A 23,592-nucleotide genomic window follows, 5' to 3' on the forward strand; every position below is an offset into this window, starting at 1 on the left:
GACTTCAGCAAGTATTTAATAGGCACATAGTGAAAACCTGGTGATTGACAAAGAAATGTACTATAATATGGTAATCAAATTTTCCCAGTTAGTTTGTTCTACAACTAGGAATAGAGATACCCACTTCCCAACTCTTTTGCTAGGTGACCTGATGCACTGAATTCAACACACAGAAAGTCTCTTTTCTATATTTGGGACATCCTCCTCCTCCACTTTCTTCAGCATATCCCAGGTTGTTGCAACATTCTGTTTTTTTCAACATGCATCACTCACATATAACAATACACATTAGATTTTCAGAACTGGAAGCATTCATATTAAACAAAGCCATTAGTTTATAAGGCAAGGAGGCAAAATCATAAATAACTGCATGTTACAACAAACAATTAAGGGTGTAGAAAGGACTACTGTTTACTTACCTACTGGTATTTCCAATACCATCTACAAATGTGGATAACATCACTATCAACAATGTCATTTTTAAAAACTATGGAATTGTGCAGAAATAGGTATTATTGAAATACTAATGTAAGAAAAATGTCATTAGTATTTACTATGTGACTTCTGGATTTACTTTTTTCTTGATACTTTTCAGGTCAAATGAAACATTAAGAGAGTCTTCCCCAATATTTCCCTCACATGCTTAGCTAGGAGGTCTTCCTTTATGTTTGCATATGTTACTGCTATGAGGACATTTACCCTACCTGAGTATATCTGTATCTCCCTTCCCTAGACTGTGAGCTACTCTGGGACAGGATTAGCCTCTCATGTATCCCAAGTAGATGCCTGGTATGCATCCCAATCACCTGGTAAATGATTTCTAAATAAATGAAGGAGTGAATGAGTGAAAGAATGACAGGAAGAAAGGCAAGCAGAATGAGATTAAATGCCTTTTTGGCCAAAATAAACTTTTGACTATGGGACATGAAAAACCTGCTATAAATATGGTTAACAGGCAGCTTAAGTCAGTAAAGTTATAATCTATAAAGATTCTGCTGCTGTTAAGTTTAGCAAACTTTAGAGGTAAAAAAAAAAAAAAGAATCAGAGAAGCTTGAGCCAAATTTGATGTACTCACAGGCACCGAAAGAAAGTAGGACCTGTTATAGAGTTGAAGGAGGGCCTGAGTAAACTAATTGGAAATAAAATATAGTAAATACAATTGTTTTAGAATACTGCAAAGTGAAAACAAAGTAAGAATACAATGTTTCAGACAGCATTTCTTGACAAACAAAATTTCTCTAATTTTTTTTTGTCTAATAACCCTAATAAGAGATGAAAAACATAAGAAACCTATTTTATTATGGCAGATTAAAATACCTTCTGTTCAAATCCCTTTAAGGTACTCTTAATATTATTAAAAGTAGTATTATTGCCACAACCTTAATTATAACCTCCTTTTTCATATAAAAATTAAATCAAATGGAATTTACAACTGAGCTATAGTCATTTTCCTCATATATATAAATACACAGAGCCAATGAAACATTTAAACTACCAAATCAAGTCCTGGTTCTCACCTCAAAATATTGAAAAATAAAATAGGCCAAGCAGTAAACATATAAGTTTGGACTTATTTTTATAAATAAGAACATTTAAATGTATATGTAACAAGTAAGCATTGTCATTTGATTTCTAGAATCAGAAAGTTTTAGCTGAAGGAACTAGACTGTCTACCTAAGGAGGCAGTTGAGGCCCAATGTACTTCTATGAGCAAATACTTAAAAGTCTTATTTAAAAATCTTAAATCAAATAAAACTGTGAAGGATTATACTGTGATCCCAATTAAACACATTATATTTTTGTGGAAATTTAAGTTTAAGGTAATATATTAAGTAGCTACAGAAACATGCCAGTTTTAATAATAAAATAAAATTACCTGTTGAACAAAAACATTGTTGAGGTGACTGGCCAGTCTCCGGGCAAAATGCTCTCGCAAATCACTGAAACGCTGCTGTTGCTGTTTGACTGCCAGGAGCATGTCATGGCCTGAAATCACAATATTTCTTGACTGATTTAATGCATAAAAAGATTTCTCTGATCTCCAATGAATACATTTTTTAAAAATTTTCTTAAAAATTTTTTTTTTTATTTTAGAGAGAGAGAAAGACAGACAGCTCAAGTGTGAGCTGGGGAGAGGGGCAGAGGGAAAGAGAGAGAATCTTAGGTAGGCTCCATGCTTGGTGCAGAGCCCGACGTGGGGCCTGATCTCATGACTCTGGAATCATGACATGAGCCCAAAGAGTGGGACGCTCAACCAACTGAGCCCCAGGTGCCCCATCAATGAACACATTTATAATAGTATCTGAATTGCAGTTTTGAAGAACCCACAGTTTTATTGGTTTATTTGTATGCTTTATAAAGAAAAGTAAGCAAGAGAAAAAAATATAACACAGTGGTTCTCCAAGCATCATCGGGGAACTGTTGGAAATGTGGAATGTAGGGCTTTCGCCAAGACTTACTGAATCTGGGGGTGAGGCCTGGTAATATGTGTTTTAACAAGCCCTCTCCATGATTCTGAGGCAAACTGAAGTTTTGGAGCCACTGGTTTAGCAAAACCTCATGCTCTCTGGTCTAATCAAAGTATCTACTTTGTGCTAGCTTCTACAGACCGTACTAAAGAAAAATCATGGTGTTAACTAGAGTCCTTGATGGTCAGAGGAACTGAAATGAAAAAGTTTTTGGTACCAACAGAAACATATTTGGAAATAAGGGAAGCTTGTTTGAGGAGCTAATACTAAAGTCACCCTAAACTACTTGCCTCGTGTATTTCTTGTCAAAACTTTATACCAAGTTACAGGCTTAGTCTCAGATTCTTGGTCAGATTTTGTCATTTCTAATGAACATTACCTGGTCGAAGAGCTACATTCATGCACTGTAGAAGGGCATCTGCGGCATTGGTGCAGGCCTCAATGCCTCTGGAGGAAGCAAGATCTCCTTCCTGAAGGGCCTTTATATGACCTTTGGCCAAGTCCATGTGGTTCTGGAATATATATAAATATACCATCTGCACATGTAATTTTGGGAAATTTATAGGTAAGATGCTATTCAAACCTATCATAAAGTCTTTGGAATTATTTTAAATCCTATTCTCATAGGGAAATTAGAAAATTTTTACAAATGGGTTTTATATATTATCATTAGATTTTTTGTTTTGTTGGTGGTGGCAATCTACAAACATACTTACCACAAGAAACTCTATTTCAGACAGGAGTTTTACATTATTAGTGTTACTAAGATGAATTAGGTGGTTGCTTTCAGAGATCTGATCCATTTGTTCTTTTACGCTTTGGAGCATTTCCTCATAACTGCTCAGTTTCAATTCAATCTGATCTACCTCCTTTAAAGCCTCATCCAGCAACTTCATCAGGATGTTCACTTGCTTTTCAGAGGCCATGATTGATTGGATGTTAGCCTACAAAGTGAAAAACAAAAGTAACTCTTATTATTTGAACGTATAAAATAAGCGTTAAGATGAAATATTTCTAAATCCCTTTGAGAACTGAGTAACACAGATTGGTATATATCTATGCATTTATTTTAGTTTATCACTTTAAGATTATGTTCTACGTTTTACACGGTATTTCAAGAAGATACACTTGCCTCTCTATCAAGGTTAGGATCCATGCCTCAGTATTTTATATTTCCCCAGATTTCACAAGTAGGGTTCTGTCCCACAATGTATCATCAGTGCTGATATATTCCCAGTTCTGACACTTCTTCCAATTCCACTAGCTAAATTTTCTATACTTCTTAACATTTTTGTAAAATGCTAAAAAAAAAAAAAGCATAATCACCTGTGTAATACCTTGGTCAAGAGGGTAGCAGTGGTATACCAGTCTTTGGAGGATACACAGAACTAATCTATAACTATAGTACAATTAGTATTTACAGAATGTGGAAGAGCCACAACCATAAGACCACATGACCAGAGACTATATATCCATAAGATAGCTCCTTCTATCGTCTTCTTTTTTTTTTTTTAATTTTGTTTTTAAAGGGGAGCCTGGGTGGCGCAGTCGGTTAAGCGTCCGACTTCAGCCAGGTCACGATCTCGCGGTCCGTGAGTTCGAGCCCCGCGTCTGGGCTGATGGCTCGGAGCCTGGAGCCTGTTTCCGATTCTGTGTCTCCCTCTCTCTCTGCCCCTCCCCTGTTCATGCTCTGTCTCTCTCTGTCCCAAAAATAAATAAAAAAAACGTTGAAAAAAAAAATTTAAAAATAAAAAATTTTGTTTTTAATGTTTATTTATTTTTGAGAGAGACAGAGAGCCAGAGTGCAAGCAGGGGAGGGGCAGAGAGAGAGAGGGAGACACAGAATCAAAAGCAGGCTCCAGGCTCTGAGGTGTCAGCACAGAGCCCAACGTCGGGCTTGAACTCATGAGCCTTCGAGCTGTGAGATCATGACCTGAGCTGAAGTGGGCTGCTTGACTGACTGAGCCACCCAGGTGCCCCTCTTTTCTCTTTCATTTGCAACTACTGTATATTTTTTTCCCTGGGCAAAACAATAACAAATCACCATCCCCTTATCATTGTTTTCTAAGTGATTCTGACTGATTCTAAATTTCTTGAAACATGGAAGCTGTCAAATCCAAAATAAAATTGGAAAGCAATATGATAACTTGGAACATATATGCAATATTAATTAGAAAATAAAACCAAGGGGCGCCTGGGTGGCTCTGTCAGTTTAAGTGTCCAACTTCGGCTCAGGTCATAATCTCACGGCTTGTGAGTTTGAGCCCCGCGTTGGGCTCTGTGCTGACAGCTCAGAGACTGGAGCCTGCTTCGGATTCTGTGTCGTCTCCCTCTCTCTCTCTGCCCCTTCTCCACTCATGTTCTGTCTCTCAAAAATAAACAAACATTACAAAAAGAAAAAAAAGAAAAAACATAAACCACCAAGCCACATTAAGAAAGCAGGTAACATGGTATGAGCAAAAAACTTGGACAAGGATGAAAAGAATTTCATTCCACAGTTGATATGTTGTAATTTCACACATATTATTTTATAAGCTATTCATAATAATTCAACTATAAGTACAGCCCAACTGTAAGAGTCAGCAGAGTACAGAGCCATTGAATATATCTCTTAAGTAGCAGACCTGGGGCTTGAACCTGTCCAGGACAATTTCCACTTTAACATCTTGAAGTTTCTTCTAGGCTTTGCTTCGAGTGAATTTTATAAACTTGTAAACTTGGGACTATTCATGTAATCTCATAAATTTTGTACCTTTCATATATAAAATGCCCAAATTCTTTTTTTTTTTTTTCAGCGTTTTTTATTTATTTTTGGGACAGAGAGAGACAGAGCATGAACGGGCGAGGGGCAGAGAGAGAGGGAGACACAGAATCAGAAACAGGCTCCAGGCTCTGAGCCATCAGCCCAGAGCCCGACGCGGGGCTCGAACTCACGGACCGCGAGATCGTGACCTGGCTGAAGTCGGACGCTTAACCGACTGCGCCACCCAGGCGCCCCAAATGCCCAAATTCTTTAAGCTTTTAAAATATTCCTCATTCTCTGAGGGTTTTTCTTAAATGCTTACTTTGTGTACACAAAACAAAAAATACCACATGGTCTTCTGTTAGATTTTTCTCACATTAGTGGTGTTATTTTTAGCTATATCTTTTAGCTCCTTACTTTCTAAAGATGCGCATTTAGTTTATTGACTCAGAAACCATGCATGCAAATTAAAAAGAGCTATCCTAAAACATTTTAGCAGAGGAGCCAAACCCCCTTTTTCCCTGGCTCTCTTGTTTTCACTACACTTATTCTGCTCCTTTTGGGTAAATGAAATGATTTATCTTAACCTAATTTTTCTATTTCTTTTTTTTTTTTTTAATGTTTATTTATTTTTGAGAGAGAACATGAGTGGTAGCAGAGACACAGAATCCGAAGCAGGCTCCATCCAGGCTCTGAGCTGTCAGCACAGAGCCTGATGCGAGGCTTGAACTCGTGAACTGTGAGATCATGACCTGAGCTGAAGTCCGATGCTCAACCGACTGAGCCACCCATGTGCCCCTAATTTTTCTATTTCTAATTTGTGCCTATTTTTTTTTTCCCAACCACAAAAATGCTACTCTTTTGCACTGGACTGTTCTGTGGTGTTTCAGAGACTGGGGGGAAGCAACCCCCAAGTTGTTTCTGGTTGGCTACTTTTTACTTCCATCACTTCATGTCAAGAGCCACCCCCCAAATCCTGAACCTCAGCCAACTGCCTTCACTAGCCTGACTAATAGGAATGCTTCTGCCTTTTGAACAAGAACAGTGAGACACATGGCATCTGGTAATGTGCTTACAGAGAAAGATGGCAATAATCACATTATAAAGGCTTAAGTACTAAGGCAGTAAAATTTGAAGATCCCCAGTCTTCTCAATCCACTACACATCATTCACTCACAGACTGTAAAAAAGTCTTACCCCATCTAGCACCTGTAGCTCTCTGGACAACCTTTCTGCAAAGGCCTCAGCATTAGAGATTGCACATTCACAGCCTTCCATCATTATTTCAATATCCTGCTCTTCTCTTGCATTTAACTCTTGGTAAACATCTACTACTTCTTCATCACCTCCTGTCACACTCTGATTTTCTCCACTTGGAACAGATTCTTTAAAAGGGTAAAAATAAAAAATTAAGTAGTAAAAAAGTAGGAAGGACAGTAACATGGTACTTATAGTCAGTTATAAGCACAGGTCACATTTAATGGCTGAAAAATAGGAAAAAATGATTTAGAATATTAAAAAAAACCTCTTATTTTTATGAAAGACTGCATATGTTAATATAATGTTTACTATAACAATTATTATAACAAATACAAAGCATGCAGTCTAATTCACTCACTTATAAGTGTTAGAACAGGCTTTAGTACAATTTCCCCAAATATAATTAAACTAAAAAAAATAAATACAAAACCAGAAACAAAACATGTGCCCAATCTATTTTTCCTATGTGAGGTGGTTGTTGCACTAATAAAACAATGATTATGAATAAAGGACACATAAAAAAGAATTTCCTTTCCTTTTTTTCCCCTGGGTAACATTTTTCTTCTGTTCTTTTTGTCCTTATTATTTTTTTTTCAAATAAATTTTAATTGAAATGAAAAATGCATTCACATTTTGGGTACTGAAAATATTAACTGAATTTTCCTTTTCTTTGTTTAAAAAATTTTCATATGCATTGATAAAATTTCTAAAGATCAGGTATAAAAACATTCTCAACAAGTCTGTAGGAACAACAGCAACAATAATATGGCTATTTGAAATTAAAAAAATTTAAATGGTCTTCATGTCTTAACAAAAGACCAAGAGGTGAAATGTGAGATGTCTTCTGGATAAATGTTCCAATTCAATTTTTTGACAAAATACAGTCAGCTAGTGGAATTTTATGTAAAGCTTGAGGTCAGGAGAGGTAAAGTGAAAAAAAAAATTTTTTTTACTCCTTAAATAAAACTAAATAAAGCTACTGATTTTCATAAACTTAACGGGACACAATTTAAATCACAACCTCTGGACACTTTAAATATTCATTATTTTGTATGAAAATGAATATTTATATTCAGCATGACTTGGCATATGTTAATTTGTTCTAGAAAAAAAACAACCAATTCAAAGTAATAAATGATTTACTCCTAAGAAAAATAATTTGGCAGTCTTAAATAATGTCCCAGAAAAAAAAAAAAGGAGGGGAATAAAACTTTTGGTACAGGCAATTACAGATTAAAGTATATAAGTTCTTCAGACAGGCATCACTTAGCTCCTTGTCCTCTGAACAAGTCCATTTTAGTTCACTGTGGAAATGCTATATTGTCATATCTGACAGTTTATTAGCCACTAGGGGGCAGAAACTGCCCAAATCATTCTGTACAGCTCCTTACACAAGTGGATATTTAAAATAAACAAATACTTTAAGTGATCATAACGGCTTCAGAAGTATTTTCCCTTCCATGAAATAGTCCTTTGGAGGTCAATAATGAATCCTATCATTAATTTTATTACTATATGGATTTTGTGGTAATAAACTTGTCCCTATGCACAATTTCATAAAATATGCAAACAACAGTACATAACAATGGCAAGTAGTAAAAATATATGGAATAGAATAAGAAGAAAAGGTGTTACGCACCTTCTGTAACTTTAGGCAGTTCTGGAGAGTAAAAAGGTATGAAAAAAGCAGAGGAAAGTAAGCAAAGAATATTAGCTGGGTAGAAAAGTATACAGGTTTAAAATTTTTAAATACTACCCATATTTCATTTGAACTTCTGATACCTTGAAATTTAAAAGACAATGTCCAAATCAACTACAAAGTGAAAAGATCCATAGAAGCTAAATTTCCAGAGTTAATTCCCTCATTCTTTTTCTGATAATGACTAAAAATAAATTTATCTTTCTATTTTCTTTCTTTTAAGACATAGCACTGACTAGTCCTTGGAGAAAACTGGGAAATAAATCATTTCCTGGGAATATTTTTAGGTCAGCTGTGACTCATGCATTTAGTCTAGTTATTTTCACTCAAGGCCCAAAAACTTTACCCAGACATTCCCTCACAATAGATTAGTCATAAAACACTGTTAGAAAAGACGAGATTAGAACAATTTTTTAAAAAACCACATGAGATACCAGTTCAAACTGGCTTTTCAGGATTCAAGTCAAAGATTTTTTTTTAAATCTGGTTATAATAATGAAAAAGAAAAAGCCAACAAAAACTTGACTCTACTTCAACTGCTAACAAAATCCTCCTTTAAAAACCTTCTGCTGAGAAGCCCCACTTACTAGCATAAACATTCAATTGTCACCAATAAAAAAACCACTAAAGTCGACACTGCTAGAATTCGCAATGAAATCTTACTTGGATGATTATTTATCTCTTAAAAGTAGATGGTGATAATTTCTTATTTGTTTTCTACTATCATCCAAAGCTTAGACACGTTTATTATTTTAATGGGAATCAACGGCTATGATTTAAAAATTCTTTAAAACATTAAAACAAGTGTGCAAACATTAATAAAAGATATTTTCTGAACTCCACTAAACCAAAGCAACAGTTAATTGGTTTACAGGAAATTATTTTCAAAATGAGATCCTTAAGGATCTTCACAGTATTCCTAAAACTGATCTGAATTAGGGATAACTTTTATAAACATGAAAATGTCTACACTGTTTTAGGCCCTAAAAAATTAAACGCCTTTCTTTTTTCTTTAAAAAAGCTAGACACTTCGTTCTAAAAAACAGCAATATTCTTCTCACTGGTTATGGTAATATTTCTTAATAAGGGAAACCAGGTAGCGTACATATTTTCCCATACCATTGCCTCAATAAAATGTATTGGTTTAAAACACATCGTAGGCAATGAATAACTTCTGGAGATACACAACAATTAAAAACAGAATAGCAATCATTCCCTCATCAAATTGTTCAACCTGAAACGGCTAAATAAATAAATAAATGCCACTCAAAACAAATTAAACCACTATTCAAGGAATGAAAAATTACCATCTATTTCTTGATGGTCATTCCCTCAACATACTCAAACTGCCAAGACACTGGGGTCTAATGTTGGTGAGATGCCAGCCCTGCGGGCTCCTACACAGGGGCCCTACTGGTGGGCGTAGCACAAGACCTAACAGATGTGACTTGCCTCTGCCAGTTTCAAGCATCAAACCTGAAACCAGTAACGGGCTTACTAATTACTAAGTGTTGGGAAAGAATACAGTACTATATTTCAGAGGAAATATCCACAGTCAAACAGAAAAGGAAGAAGTAAAACAGAATAGGGAAAAGACAGAGGCAAGTGGCTAAGTAAATGAACAGTTTGAAGCATCTGAAGCTGCTGTTTTTATAGGTCAAAATGGTTGAATATTGGCTACCTCAGATGTTTCAACCAAATAGAATGAAGGTCCTATTTTAAAATGCTAATATATAGCTTAGGACAAATTTAAATATTCTTTCTAATATATATTATGCAGGACAAATCTGTTTTTTCATCAGTAAAGAGGAGAAACAACTTCCACCTGCATACTGGCTGTTATTTCAACTGCTTTCTTTGAGATAAAGAATACAACAAAAATTGTATCCCCAAAGCATAGAGAACCATGTTCTTACAATGTTTATGTCTTTATGAAAGAAATTTTAAAATAATAAAATCTTGCTGTACACTTTTAATACGTAACAGTAGAGTTTTTGTCTTATAACACAAAATAATCCATAGTAACATCCCTGAAGAAATACTGATCAAAAATATCCTATTTAACTCATGTCTAAGAATTTTACCCTGATAATATAATAATAATAGCTACTATTTATTGAGCACTTACTATATACCTCACATTGTTCTCATCATGTTCATATGTTAAGTCACTCAGTCCTCACAACAACACTACAGGGAGGATACTATTACTATCTCTATTTCTGAGATAAAGAAAATTGAAACATAGAATAACCCAAGGTCACATAATTGGTAAGTAACAAAACCAGGATTTAAGCCCAATCAGTCTGACTCAAGTTGTGTTCTTGATTACTATACCTACACTCTGCACAAAAATACAGCTACAAGGATATTCATGTCAAAGCTGTTTAAAATAAGCAAAATTTGGAAATTTTAAAATAAATGATTAAATAAATTATGGTATATCCATGAAATGGAATACTATGGTACCACTAAAAATAATGTATTTAATAACATGAAAATGTTCATTATAAAAAAAAGTATGTTAGAAAACAGAATGTGAATTTCCTTATTTTAAAAGTGTTTAAACATGCATAGAAAAAACATTAGAAGACTAACAAAACGCTAACAGCAGTTATCTCTGAGAATTAAGTTTATAAGTGATTTTTATTTAGTTTAATGTATCAATTTCTATAATGAGTATCACTTATGCAATAAGAAAATTTATTTTTCATTTCCTTCGCAATATAAGGTAATCAGTGTTCTAATAATTTTGAGTAATGTCAAATTATATATACACTTGTAGACTTGATTTTACATATACATTTTTATTTCACTTTACCTTCCAAGAGCTGTGAGCTAACATTGACAAAATCAATTTTCTTCCGGAGATATCGCTGATTCAATTTCCAAATGCATGAAATAAATGCATTCTTTTCAGCAGTGCTGCTGGCAACCCATTTATATATTTTTTCAAAGTGTAAATCAAATTCAGGATTTTCCTGAAATAAAAATATACAAAAGATATTGTTTTTTGATCATATCCCTTTCTCATTATTATAAAATTGACATTCAATAAAATGAAAAGCTGAAGCTGTTCTTAAAGAAAAGCTTTTTCTTAAAGAAAAAAATCACCATTAAAAATCAGCCAAGTGACTTACAGAGAATGATTCAGAGAATTCAATTTATAGGAAAAACTTTGTTTACCTCCCAAAAGAAGCTGGATAAAAAAAACAACACAGTGTTTTAGTAATTTCCTTCCTATGCCCCTGAAGTATATGAGTGGAAGTTTAAGATGGTAAAGCTCTGTGTCCCAGCTTCCTAGTCTATGAGGTGACAATGGTCTCCAATTTTGATGTGGTCATAATTTTTCTTTTTAAATTGCCTATGGGGTTTTAGAGTCATACCTATCCTTTGATAATGCACTATTATTCATAACTGTAATTTGACACTAAATCCTTCGTAAAGAATATATCTTCTATATACACAACATGTGAGAAAAAATACAATCTACATCCCAGTGTGGTTTCCGAGAACAAATGAGATGAAAAGCATGGACTGATTCAGTTCTCAATTTTGAAAATAGAGAATAATTAAAGGTGCCTCAAAAATAAAAAGTTCTGGTTAGCCTGGAAGTTCTTTCGAATGACAAAGAAGCTCAACTCTTGTGAGAGAAGTGCACCATGCTCTATTTCTTAAACCTCATTGCAGCAGTAACTTCATACCAGCCTACTATTTCTCCCTTGAATGTAGAATCACCTGTCATATAAAAGATGAAAACATATGGATGTATGCTGTTCTTCACATCCAAGGAATTAAAAAATAGATTCAAATGTTCTTAATGTTCTACGAGAAGATAATAAAATATTCAATTAATTCAAAGTGTTATTTACGGAAGGACAAAATGTAAATAAATGCCTAAAAGGTAAGTGAAGTTATATCAGAGTTTCACTGTGAAAACTTGGGATAATTTAGGTATCAGGACTTGAGCTGGTACAACAATAGCATTATGGTAGCATGGAACTACTAACTAGATCAATAGGCAGAATTGGAGCATCAAAAGATAAAAAATTGGCATTTATAATGAAGAGGTAATTGCATTATTACTTATAAAAAAACCTAAGAGTATTGGCAACTAATCCAAAACTTGATGGGAAATGATCTCTTCCCTGGGAATATTTCCCATAATGCCATAAAAGAAGCTGAGTGCTCCAGTGGCAACACTCACACAAATCAATGTGTGACACTAAATGGCTAATGTTAGGCTATGTATAAAAATTTTATGTTTTATATCCATATATAGTGTACACACGCCAAGGTGCCTACATAAAATGAAAAAAAAAATCCATTAAGAAAGTGAGCAATGAGGCATCAGCTGTGAGAAAGCATTCAAATAAGCATCAGCAATGTTAGTGAATTATGCAAGTCAATGGGGTTATAAAGTGCAAAACTATTGAAGGAAAAAGCCTCTTTAATAAAGACGCATTTCTAAAAAGCCCTTACAGTATTTTCTCTTAACCAGAAACCTACCAAAAAAGTCTCTACTCCTGATCTTTTCCCATGGTAACAGAATTTATTAAATAGTTTATTGAAGTGTTTTGGGTGCCCCTTAGGGATAAAGCAATGGCCCACTGTGCCTAAAATACTTATAGAAAGGCATTCTCTACATATGTTAGAAATCTGAATTCTGAATTGCATATTTTAGATACATGAAGCTCCCCTGAAGTTGTTTTTGCTTCATTTAAAAAGTATTTTGCACCTGACTCAACTGCCTGTCATTTTGTCCAGCTTTTAGTTCCCCAGAAGTCTGTCCCAGGATAAGGACAAAGTCAGACTTTTATTTTATTGGATTATTCTACGGAGGTAGCTTTTACGTCTCTGGACCTTTTAAAAATAAATGTGTGAGACTGGAAGGGTTAAATCAAAGGGCATCTGAAATTACATTAATGTAAGCCTTGCTATCAGCCCATCACAAAACATTTCCCAGATCCCTGGAGGTGCCTTTGGTTGCAGAGGAAGATGAGGGGCAAGGTTAGAGAGGCTGAGGAGTAAGGAAAACCTAACTTAACCAGAAGAGCTCCACTTGGTTTCTTTGAAAAAAGGGTATTGCTGTGAAAAGCCTTGACTTGTCGGAAATAAATGTGGTCCTTTCACATGACTGTCACATTATTCAACTTTCTTAAAGTTTGAGCGTGGCTTAAGTGAGAAGTGTAATATTTACATTCTTATATCTTAGTCTTTAAGTTCCTTAAAATAAGGTGTTTAACTCACTATCGCTTCCTTTACTTGAGCCACAAATATGAAAACATGGTCTCAAAAAGCCAGCCTGGTTGCCTCAGATGATGATTTTACATTAATTTGTGAAGACTAAGAAAGATTCACTTTGGTTATAGTATTACACACCATTTTGAACTAAGTTTTACCAAAACAATGAAGGTTTTTAAAAACCCACTCACACGACACTTTAAAAGGTGTACTTATATATGGACTTTATACTAAATATATAATCTATATAAATCTATATAAATCTATAATCTAATCTAAATATAGAAACACCTAGTTATTTTGCTCCAGTTTACATAACTTGTGCACAAACATAATTGTAGCTCAAAAAAAGTAAAAACAATGAAACATACATACGTTTTTATTTTAGTTGCTTGAGACTGAGGTGTGGGAAATGAAAGATTTAATGATACATTTTAAACTAATTCCGGCTTAGTTGGTAGAGCAGAGGGTCACAAAACAAGAAGTGTAGGTCATCTTAGAAGACATAATATACTATAAGATGAAAGACACTTTCTGAACACAGGTCAAAGAACTAAAAAAAACGTACTTTAATAGCATCCTTGGCATCTACCACAGCAAGGTCTCGAAGGGCCCAAGCAATCTGCCTTTTGTAGAAATCTCCTTTGTCGGATTTCTTGACTTTGACCATCTTCACCTGCACGGGGCGTTCAGTTGTCACTGTTGAGTAAAACGTACTTTCACTAGAAATAATCACTCACTTATTCTTCATCCATTCATTTACTCATTGCAAATACAGTTGTCAGGTGCCTGTACATGATACTAAACCAGTATTATATATTATGTTAAACCAGTTAGGAGTAGTATTTCCTAACACATGCTATGACTGAGGGATGCACAAAGTATCAAAGGAACATCTAAATCTCAGACGACAGGGTCAGAGAGAGGCAGATTCCTTGAGAAGTAAAGCTTCAGACCAGTTTTGAAGGAAGAGTATGAGGTAGATAAAGAGTCCTAGGGGTGCCTGGGTGGCTCAGTCAGTTAAGCATCCAACTCTTGATTTCAGCTCAGGTCATGATCTCACGGTTTATGAGTTCGAGTCCCACATCGGGCTCTATGCTGATAGTGCAGAGCCTGCTTGGGATTCTCTCTTTCTCTCTCTCTTTCTGCCCCTCCAGCACACATGTGCTCACTCTCTCTCTTTCAAAATAAATGAATAAACTTTTTAAAGAAAAAAAGCTCTAAAGAATGACTGCCATACATAAAGCCAAAGGGGCTTGAAAGAGCATAACACCGATTCAGAGAACAATAAGTAGTTCAGTATGGATTATACATGTAATAAAGTGGATGGAAACAAAGTTACCAAAAAAGATGAAAGTTCAGATCACAAAGGACCTTTATCTGAGGTTGTAGGGGTGCTCTTAGAGGATTTTAATTGGGGAAATGACATGCTCTAACTTGTTTCTAAAAATTACTCTAGCAGCAGAATACTGGATGGATTGGAGTGAATACCAATACATTAAAAAATTTAGATGAAGTGGTTAAATCTCTAAAAAATGTAAATTACCAAAAATGACTTAAGAATAGAAAATCTACAACCACTAAAGAAAGTGAAGTGAAAAATCTCTCCCCGAAAACTTAGTCTAACACAGTTTTACTGGTATCTTTTGCCAAGTTTTCCAAGGAAACATTCCAAATGCACATAACTATTCCACTGTACAAAAAAAAAAAGGGAACACTCCCAACTTACCTTATGACTTTGGTTGCAAGGCCAAAGACAGTATACAAAAGAAAATTACAAGACCATGTCACTAATGAAAATGGGTGAAAAATCTTATAACTACAAATGTACAAATAATTATGAATAAATATTGCATTGGCAAACTTAATCAAGGGGCATATACAAAAGATAATATTTTACCAAGTGTGAGATGTACATTTTTTCCCACATTTTAACATCTCTGAAATCAGAATATGTCTTAACAATTGAAGTAATATTGCAGCATTTTTTAGTGGTGCATAAAAAAATAATATATGCTATAATAGATGGCATATAGTACATCATCACTGAGTTAGGTTACTCCAAGAACTCAATTTATTATTTGAAAGACCAAGTACCATTACTCACCACACTAACAAATTAAGGAAGAAAAGTATATGATAATCTCAATGATCTGAAAAAGCATTTGATAAAACTGAACATCCATTCATGATAAAACCAAAAAGAAAAAAAGTAAGAAGTCAGGAATAGAAGGGAACTTCCCTAGTACCGTCAAGGATAGCTACAAAAAAACTGCAATTATCATATATGATAATCCCTTTGAGATCACTGTACTGATGGTCCTAACCAGCAGACAAAAGTAACAAAAATAAATAAAAAATATAAAGACTATAAAGGAAGGAAGAAAATATCACTATTTACAAAGAGTCTATGGACAAATTATTAGAATTAATAAGAAAGTTTAGCAAGATTGATAGATATAGAAATCCACATAAAGAACCAATTATTTCTAGATGCTAACAATAAATGATTTTTAAAATGTATTAATGTTCAATAAAATTAAAAGCTTCTGCTCTGCAAAAGACAACATCAAAATAATTAGAAGACAAGCCACAGACTGCAAAAAAAAAAAAAAAAAAATATTTGCCAAAGACACATCTAATAAAGGAATGTTATCCAAAATATACAAAGGACTCTTAAAACTTGACAAGAAAACAAAACAAAAAACAGATTAAAAAATGGCCAAAGACCTTAACAGACACTTCCCCAAAGAAGATATACAGATAACTAATAAGCATATGAAAAGATACTCAACACCATATTTCATCAAGGCAATGCAAATTAAAACAATGAGGTACCACTACACACCTATTAGTATGGCCAAATTCTAGAACCTGACAACACTAAATGCTGACAAAAATGTGGAACAACTTTCAAACATTGCTGGTGGGACTGCAAAACAGTACAGCCCCTTTGGTAGAGAGTTTGGTGGTTTCTTACAGAACTAAACACATTCTTACCATATGATCTAGCAATCATACTCCCTGGTATTTACCCAAAGGAGTTGAAAACTTATGTCCATGCAAAAATCCACACATGGGTGTTTATAGTAGCTTTATTCATAATTGTCAAATTGACAGTCAAGATATCCTTCAGTAGGTGAGTAGATAAATAAACTGGTACACTCAGGAATGGAATATTGTTCAGTGCTAAAAAGAAATGAGCTATCAAGCCATGAAAAGACATGGAGGAAATGTAAATGCATACTACTAAGTAAAAGAAGCCAATCTGAGCAGGCTAAATAGTATCTGATTCCAACTATATGACATTCTAGAAAAGGCAAAGCCATGCAAACAGTAAAAAGAACAGTGGTTGGAAAGGGTAGGGGCTGGGGGAGAGATGAACAGGCAGAACACACAGGATTTTTAGAGCAGTGAAAATACTCTGTGACATTACAATGGTGGATACATGCCATTATACATTTGTCCAAACCAATACAATGTACATCAAGAGTGAACCCTAAGGGAAACTATGGTCTTTGAGTGATTATAATGTGTCAGTGTAGCTTCATTCTTGGTAACAAATTATTGCCAATGTTGCCAGTGGTATTGATAAAGGGGGAAGCCAAACATATGTGGGGGCAGAGGGTATAGGGAAATGTGTGTACCTCCTTCCTCAATTTTGTTGTAAACCTAAAACTGCTCTAAAAAAATTAAAGTCTTAAAAATGTATTAACGCTGGGGTGCCTGGGTGTCTCAGTCAGTTAAGAATCCGACTCTTGGATTTTGGCTCAGGTCATGGCCTCGTAGTTTGGGAGATCCAGCCGGAGTTGGGGCTGACAGCATGGAGCCTGCTTGGGATTCTCTCACCCTCTATCTGCCTCTTCCCTGCTCATATGTGCATGCTCACTCTCTCTCTCTCTCTCAAAATAAACTTCAAAAATATATTAATGCTAATAAATTATTTATGATCGTATCAAAAAATCTAGGAATAAATACAACATAGGTGAAAAACATTTAAAACTATACAACTTCTTGAAAGCCTTTTAAAACTCTAAAACTAGGGCACCTGGGTGGCTCAATCAGTTAAGCATCTCACTTCAGCTCAGGTCATGATCTTGCAGTTCGTGAGTTCGAGCCCTGCGTCAGGCTGTCAAGCTCAGAACCAGGAGCCTGCCTTAGATTCTGTGTCTCCCTCTCTCTGCCTCTTCCCTGTTTTCACTCTCTCTCTCTCTCAAAAATAAATAAACATTAAAAAAAGAATTTTTAAAACGCTAAAACTTATTGAAAGGCATTAAGAAGACCTAGATAAATGGAGAACTGCACCCTGTCCATTGACAAAATGACTCAATATTATGAAAGTGCAAGTTCTCTTCGAACTGAACAACATATTCAAAACAATTCTAATTAAAATCCCAACAAAATCTGGAACTTATCAAATTGATTCTAAAATAAGTGGAAAAATAAACAATCAAAACAAGACAAAATAAAAACCAGATATAAAAGAGAACCCAGAAATAGGCACACTCACATTCATCACTACAAACACGGACACAGTTAAATTAAAAACTAAAACATGAGGGGCAAAATTATAAAAATTTTAATTTTTTTTAATGTTTATGTTTGAGAGAGAGACAGAGTGTGAGCAGGGAGGGGCAGAGAGAGGGAGACACATATCCAAAGCAGGATCCAGGCTCTGAGCTGTCAGTACAGAGCCCGACGCGGGGCTCGAACTCATCAACTGTGAAATCATGACCTAAGCTGAAGTCGGATGCTTAACCGACTGAGCCACCCAGGTGCCCCAAAATTATAAAAATCTTAAAATACAGTGTAGGAGAATACTTTTATTACTCCAGGGAAGTGTGTATGTATGTATATGTATGTATTATACATACATATACATACATGTATATTTTAAACACTTATATTTATTTGAGGGGCACTTGGGTGGCTCAGTTGGTTAAGCATCCAACTTCAGCTCAGGTCATGATCTCACAGTTTCTGGGTTCAAGCCCCATGTCGGACTCTCTGCTGACAACTCAGAGCCTGGAGCCTGCTTCGGATTTTGTGTCTCCCTCTCTCTCCCCCTTCCCCCTGCCTGTGCTCTGTCTCTCTCTCTCAAAAACATTGAAAAAATTTTTAAACAAAAGCGGAAGCCATAAAGGATCAGATTGATTTGATTTTACTAAACTTAGAAATTTCATTAAAAGGCATCATAAAAAGCTAATACACAAAGCACAAACTGGAATGCATATAACCAACATAAAATCAGTAAATATATAGAACTTGTACAAATTAGTAAAAGGACAACCAACACAAGAGAGAAATGAGCAAAAGGCTTTAAGACAAATTTCTAAAACAAGGAAAGTAAGTGGCCAATAAAGTCATGAAAAGATTTAATTCATCAATTCATTATTAACAGGGAAATGAAATTTCAAACCACAATGAGATATTTCACACGCTTAAGTCTGTCAAAGCCAAGTTTTGGCTAGGATGTGGGGAAAGAAGACAAAATACATACTGCTTGTGGGATTGAAAGCCAGTGTAACTACTTTTGAAAAAAATCTGGTAGTACAGTAGTGTTGAGCATTCACATACCTATAATCCAACAATCATACATTTAGGTATCTATCCTAGAAACTTCTTGCCTGTATACACTAAGAGACAAGGACAAAGATGCTCACAGAAGGGCTGTCTAAACAGTAAAACCTGAAAACAAACCTAATATTCATCACTAGTAGGATATGTAAATAAATGGTACTCTCATAGAGTAGAACACTCATAGGAGTGAAAATCAAAGAATTATGGTTATATGAAAGAACGGAAATAAAAGTCATGAACATGAACACAATGCTGAGTGGAAAAAGTCACAAAAGAATATATGCACTAGGATTCAATTCATGCAAATTTCAAAGAAACGCAAAACTAAACAATATGTTATCTGAGATTACAAACAAATACAGACAGATAGTAAAATGATAAAGAAAAGCAAGGAAAGACTAAACCAAAATTCACGATACCAGTTACCTCTTAATAAGTGAGGAAAGGGAATGGGATTAGGAAAAGGCACACAGGGGATGCCTGGGTGGCTCAGTCGATTAAGCATTGGATTCTTAGTTTCAGCTCAGGTCATAATCTCATGGTTTCATGGGTTTGAGCCCCACATTGGGCTCTGCACTGACAGCTTGGAGCCTGCGTAGGATTCTCTCCCTCTCTCTTTCTGCCCCTCTCCAGCTCATGTGCGCTCTCTCTCTCTCTCTTTCTCTCTCTCTCTCAAAAAAACAAAAAACAAAAAAACAACTTTTTTTTTTTTTTTAATGGAAAGGGCACACAGGACACTTCAAAGGTAATGGTAATATTCTTCTTATACTGGGTAGTGAGCACACGTGTTCACTGTATGGCTAGTCTTCACACCTTATATATATGGCATAGATTTTTTGGTATCTACTCAGTATTTAATTAAAGACAATTTTTTTAAGTTATTTATTTATTTTGGGGGGGGGGCAGTGAGGGGCAGCGAGGGAGGGAGGAACAGAGAGAGAGGGAGAGAGAGAATCCCAACAGGCTTGGTGCTGTCAGTGCAGAGCCCGACTCAACTCGATCTCACGAAGTGTGAGGTCATGACATGGGCCGAAATCAAGAGTCAAATGTTTAACTGACTGAACCACCCAGGCGCCCCTTAATTAAAGACAATTTAAAAAAATGAATTTGTTGGCCCAACAGTTTTTCCAATTATAGAGACAACGAGAATTTTAAAAACAAGGAGGAAAAGTCCCCTAGGGACTAAAACAATAAAAGAATGCCAAACAAGAGCTTTTTCTTACTAAATACCCACCTGTGGCACACAGAAAACAGTTCTTTTTCTTTTTTCCTGCTTTGCAGACATTGACAATACTCAGCAGGCGTTCATCATTTGGTGTAAAAATATCTCTTTGTAACGCATGCTTGATTGCTGTCATTTTTAATCAGCTAAAAAAATTGAGAGTATAGATATTAAGCTTATTCTCAAAATCATTCTGTCCTTCATTGTCCCATTTGTAATTTAAAAAATGATCTTATTATAGCTAATAAGCATAGGAAGAATGATTTAATACATCAACATATCTATACCATAAAAATAAAAAGCTTTATGTTTGGAAAGGAAATTAGAGAACCAGTGTTATCAAACTTTAAAATCTTTAGAAGTGCTTAGCAAATACTATGATACAAAAAAAATTTTTTTAAGAAAAAAACCCATGCTCAATTTTTGAATATTAATTTTCTATATAAAGAGCTCTTATAACTCAACAATAAAAAATAATAACCCAATTAAAAACTGAGCAAAGGATCTGAATAGACATTTCTCTCAAGAAAATACACAAATGGCCAATAAGCACAAGAAAAGATGCTCAGCATCATTAACCACTAGGTAAATGCAAACCAAAATCAAATATGTATCTACCTACCACTTTATACCCACCAGAATGGCTAAAATTAAAAATACAAGTGTTGGTAAAGATGTGGAGAAAAAGGAACTCTTTCATACATTGTTGGTGATTGTAAAATGGTGCAGCCACTTTGGAAAACAGTTTGGCAGTGCCTCAAAAAGTTAAATATAAAATTACGATATGATCCAGCAATTCCACTCCTAGGTATATACTCAAGAGAACTGAAAATATACATCCACACAAAATGTTGTACATGTATGTTCATAGCAGTATTATTCACAATAGACAAAACATAGAAACAACTCAAATATCCACCAACTAATGAACTGATACAACAAAATGAATATCTACACATTGGAATGTTATTTGGTCATTAAAAAGAAATGAAATACTGATACATGCTACAACACTGATGAAACTTGAAAATACTATGCTAAGTGCAAGAAGCCAGTTAAAAGACCACATATTTTATGATTCTGTTTGCATGAAATGTTCAGAGTAGACAAACCCATAAAGACAGAATGATTTATGGTTGCTAGGGGTAGGAGCAAGGAGAAATGGGGAGTGACTGTTAACGAGAAAGGAGTTTCTTTTGGGTGATGAAAATGTTCTTGAATTAGTACTGATGGTTATATAACCTTGTGAATATACTAAAAACTACTGAATTATATGCTTAGGTGGGTAAATTTTATGGCATATGAATTATATCTCAATAAAGCTATCATAAAGAAATAGGTTTCCACTTACCTCCTTTTTCTCACTTAACTCAATGTCTTTTTTCAAATATCAACTTAAGTTAGATATTTTTAAAAATGTCTTTTCAACTTTATTTTGAAATATATATATTTGTGTATATATTACTATTTCCAATGTAAATGTGTAATACTTCATACAGGTAAGCGTGCTTAGGAAATTAACTTCTAACACCCTTTATATGGGAAAACGAAGAAATTATGAGTTTGAAATAAATGACACAGAATGAATTTTTACAATATGATGCCATTTTTGGAAACTAGGTTATCACCTATACTTTACTCAATCTGTGAAACTTCGATCTCTGCTCCAACTCAGAAAATTGCTTTTCTCACAAAAAATCACATTTTCCAACTTTCATTCCTTTTGCACCTCATCTTAGCCTCTAGTCTTCTGACCTACCTCTCCTTCCTGTTATCATCTACCTGGCCTCTCCAAGCTTAATTTCTTTTCCACTTAGCCTGCAGGTAGCATTCACTCACACTGTCTCCTTCAGTTATCTTACTCTGTGGACTTGTTCACCATGTTTTATCAATTTCCATGAACTGTATTTTTCTCCACTTCTCATGGGATACCATATACCACTCAAGAAGGCCATATGTTCATGTTCACTGCATTCATTACAAGTATCTAAATCCAGTCAAAGCTAGACTTTCAGTGTTGCTCCACAATCCTTTAACACTTCCTTTGAGGACCCCTTCCTACTCCCCATCAGTGTGCTGCAAATCTTTATTCACCTTCAATTCCCAACTCTACTGTCAGCCTCCACCCTCTCTGCAAATGATGTCACCATCTACCCTGCAGAGGCTATAGAAGCCAATTTTCCCCAATTGTTTTCTTCTCCATCTCATTACATCTTCACCCATCCTAACCTCTATTCCACCTATTGCAAAAAATTTGTGTCCATGTTACTAATCACTTAATATGTTCTAGGGCCTAGACACTGCATTAAAAGCTCTACTCCACCCGATGTCCAAGATACACTGCATAATGGCCACTTTACATTTCTATCTCTGGGCTTTGTTCATGCAATTTCCTTTTCCTGGTATTCTTTTTCCCCTAAATATTCCAACCCATTCTTCCAAGATCCTGCTAAAATGTCACCTCTTCTGTGAAATAATCACACATACAAGAAGAATAATTCCTTTTATATTTCTCAAACACTTCCCCTCTACTCAGCTAACATAGCACTTACAAACCATAATTTCTAGTTAGTTGAATTCTCTCCCACATTAAAGGTAGCTCTTTGTAGGAAAAGATCATACCTTATTCATCTGTGTATTCCTAGAACTTGGCAAAGACCTAGCGGGCATTTCAAAATTAAGCAAAATGATAGCACCAAATAACATGACAACTATAGTTTTCCTAAGATTTCCCTTTCCAACTCACATTTGTAAGCAAATGTCCAGGTTCAAAATCTGTCATATTTGATTATCCTCCTCCATTGTCAGCACGAAATCTGCTGCCATGTTCTGCTGATTTCTCATCTATATATAATTTACCCTTCCTTTCTGTTCCCACTGCTAACACATTAATCCAGGTTCACATCAACCAAGTCCAAAGGTTATCTCTTTGCAAGCTTCCGCAACCTCCAAACCCTTGATAAACAAATAATATTAAAACATAGCTTTCATCACAACATGCCACCGCTCAACATTTTCCTAAGGTTCCCATATACAAATCTTCCACTCCAAGCCCTCTGCTCAGTGCAGTCTTTAAATCTTTGCTTAGGTGCTTTTCCATGCAGGGAATATCATCTAACCAAACCCTAATTACACTTCATGGTTTATATGAAATTGATTCAATAAACATCTTAATCCAAATTGATCTCTTCTTTCAATTGCTAAGGAACTTCCCTATTTACTAAACAATCAGGCACTTGCAGTCCAATTGGTCCATGAGATCATAAGCTTAGAGATCTCAAGAACTCTCTTGAAAGAGAGAGGAAGAGGTGCTCCAGCAAGGTTCTGTCTTCTTTCTTACGTAGTCAGCAAGTACCTCTTGAGATAACCTGAACT

The 23,592-nt window shown here is 35.1% G+C and overlaps 1 protein-coding gene across 4 annotated transcripts in view; it reads right to left on the bottom strand.

Annotated features, from left to right (window-relative positions):
* The window catches only part of EXOC1 (exocyst complex component 1), a 62,034-nt gene that overhangs the window by 37,069 nt on the left and 1,373 nt on the right, over positions 1 to 23,592 (bottom strand). For 3 of the 4 annotated variants that reach the window (XM_030313840.2, XM_030313843.2, XM_030313842.1), the window contains exons 2-8: positions 20,230 to 20,363; positions 13,984 to 14,114; positions 10,993 to 11,152; positions 6,410 to 6,597; positions 3,186 to 3,413; positions 2,849 to 2,981; positions 1,878 to 1,987 (exon numbers count right to left, since the gene is read on the bottom strand). In XM_030313840.2, the coding sequence (XP_030169700.1) occupies positions 1,878 to 1,987; positions 2,849 to 2,981; positions 3,186 to 3,413; positions 6,410 to 6,597; positions 10,993 to 11,152; positions 13,984 to 14,114; positions 20,230 to 20,353 (1,074 nt within the window). In that variant the 5' untranslated portion in view covers positions 20,354 to 20,363. Of the gene's footprint in view, positions 1 to 1,877; positions 1,988 to 2,848; positions 2,982 to 3,185; positions 3,414 to 6,409; positions 6,598 to 10,992; positions 11,153 to 13,983; positions 14,115 to 20,229; positions 20,364 to 22,963; positions 23,173 to 23,592 lie in introns of all 4 variants that reach the window. The other variant, XM_030313841.1, reaches the window with a different exon arrangement.

Source organism: Lynx canadensis, chromosome B1, assembly GCF_007474595.2.
Source record: "Lynx canadensis isolate LIC74 chromosome B1, mLynCan4.pri.v2, whole genome shotgun sequence".
NCBI lineage: Eukaryota > Metazoa > Chordata > Mammalia > Carnivora > Felidae > Lynx > Lynx canadensis.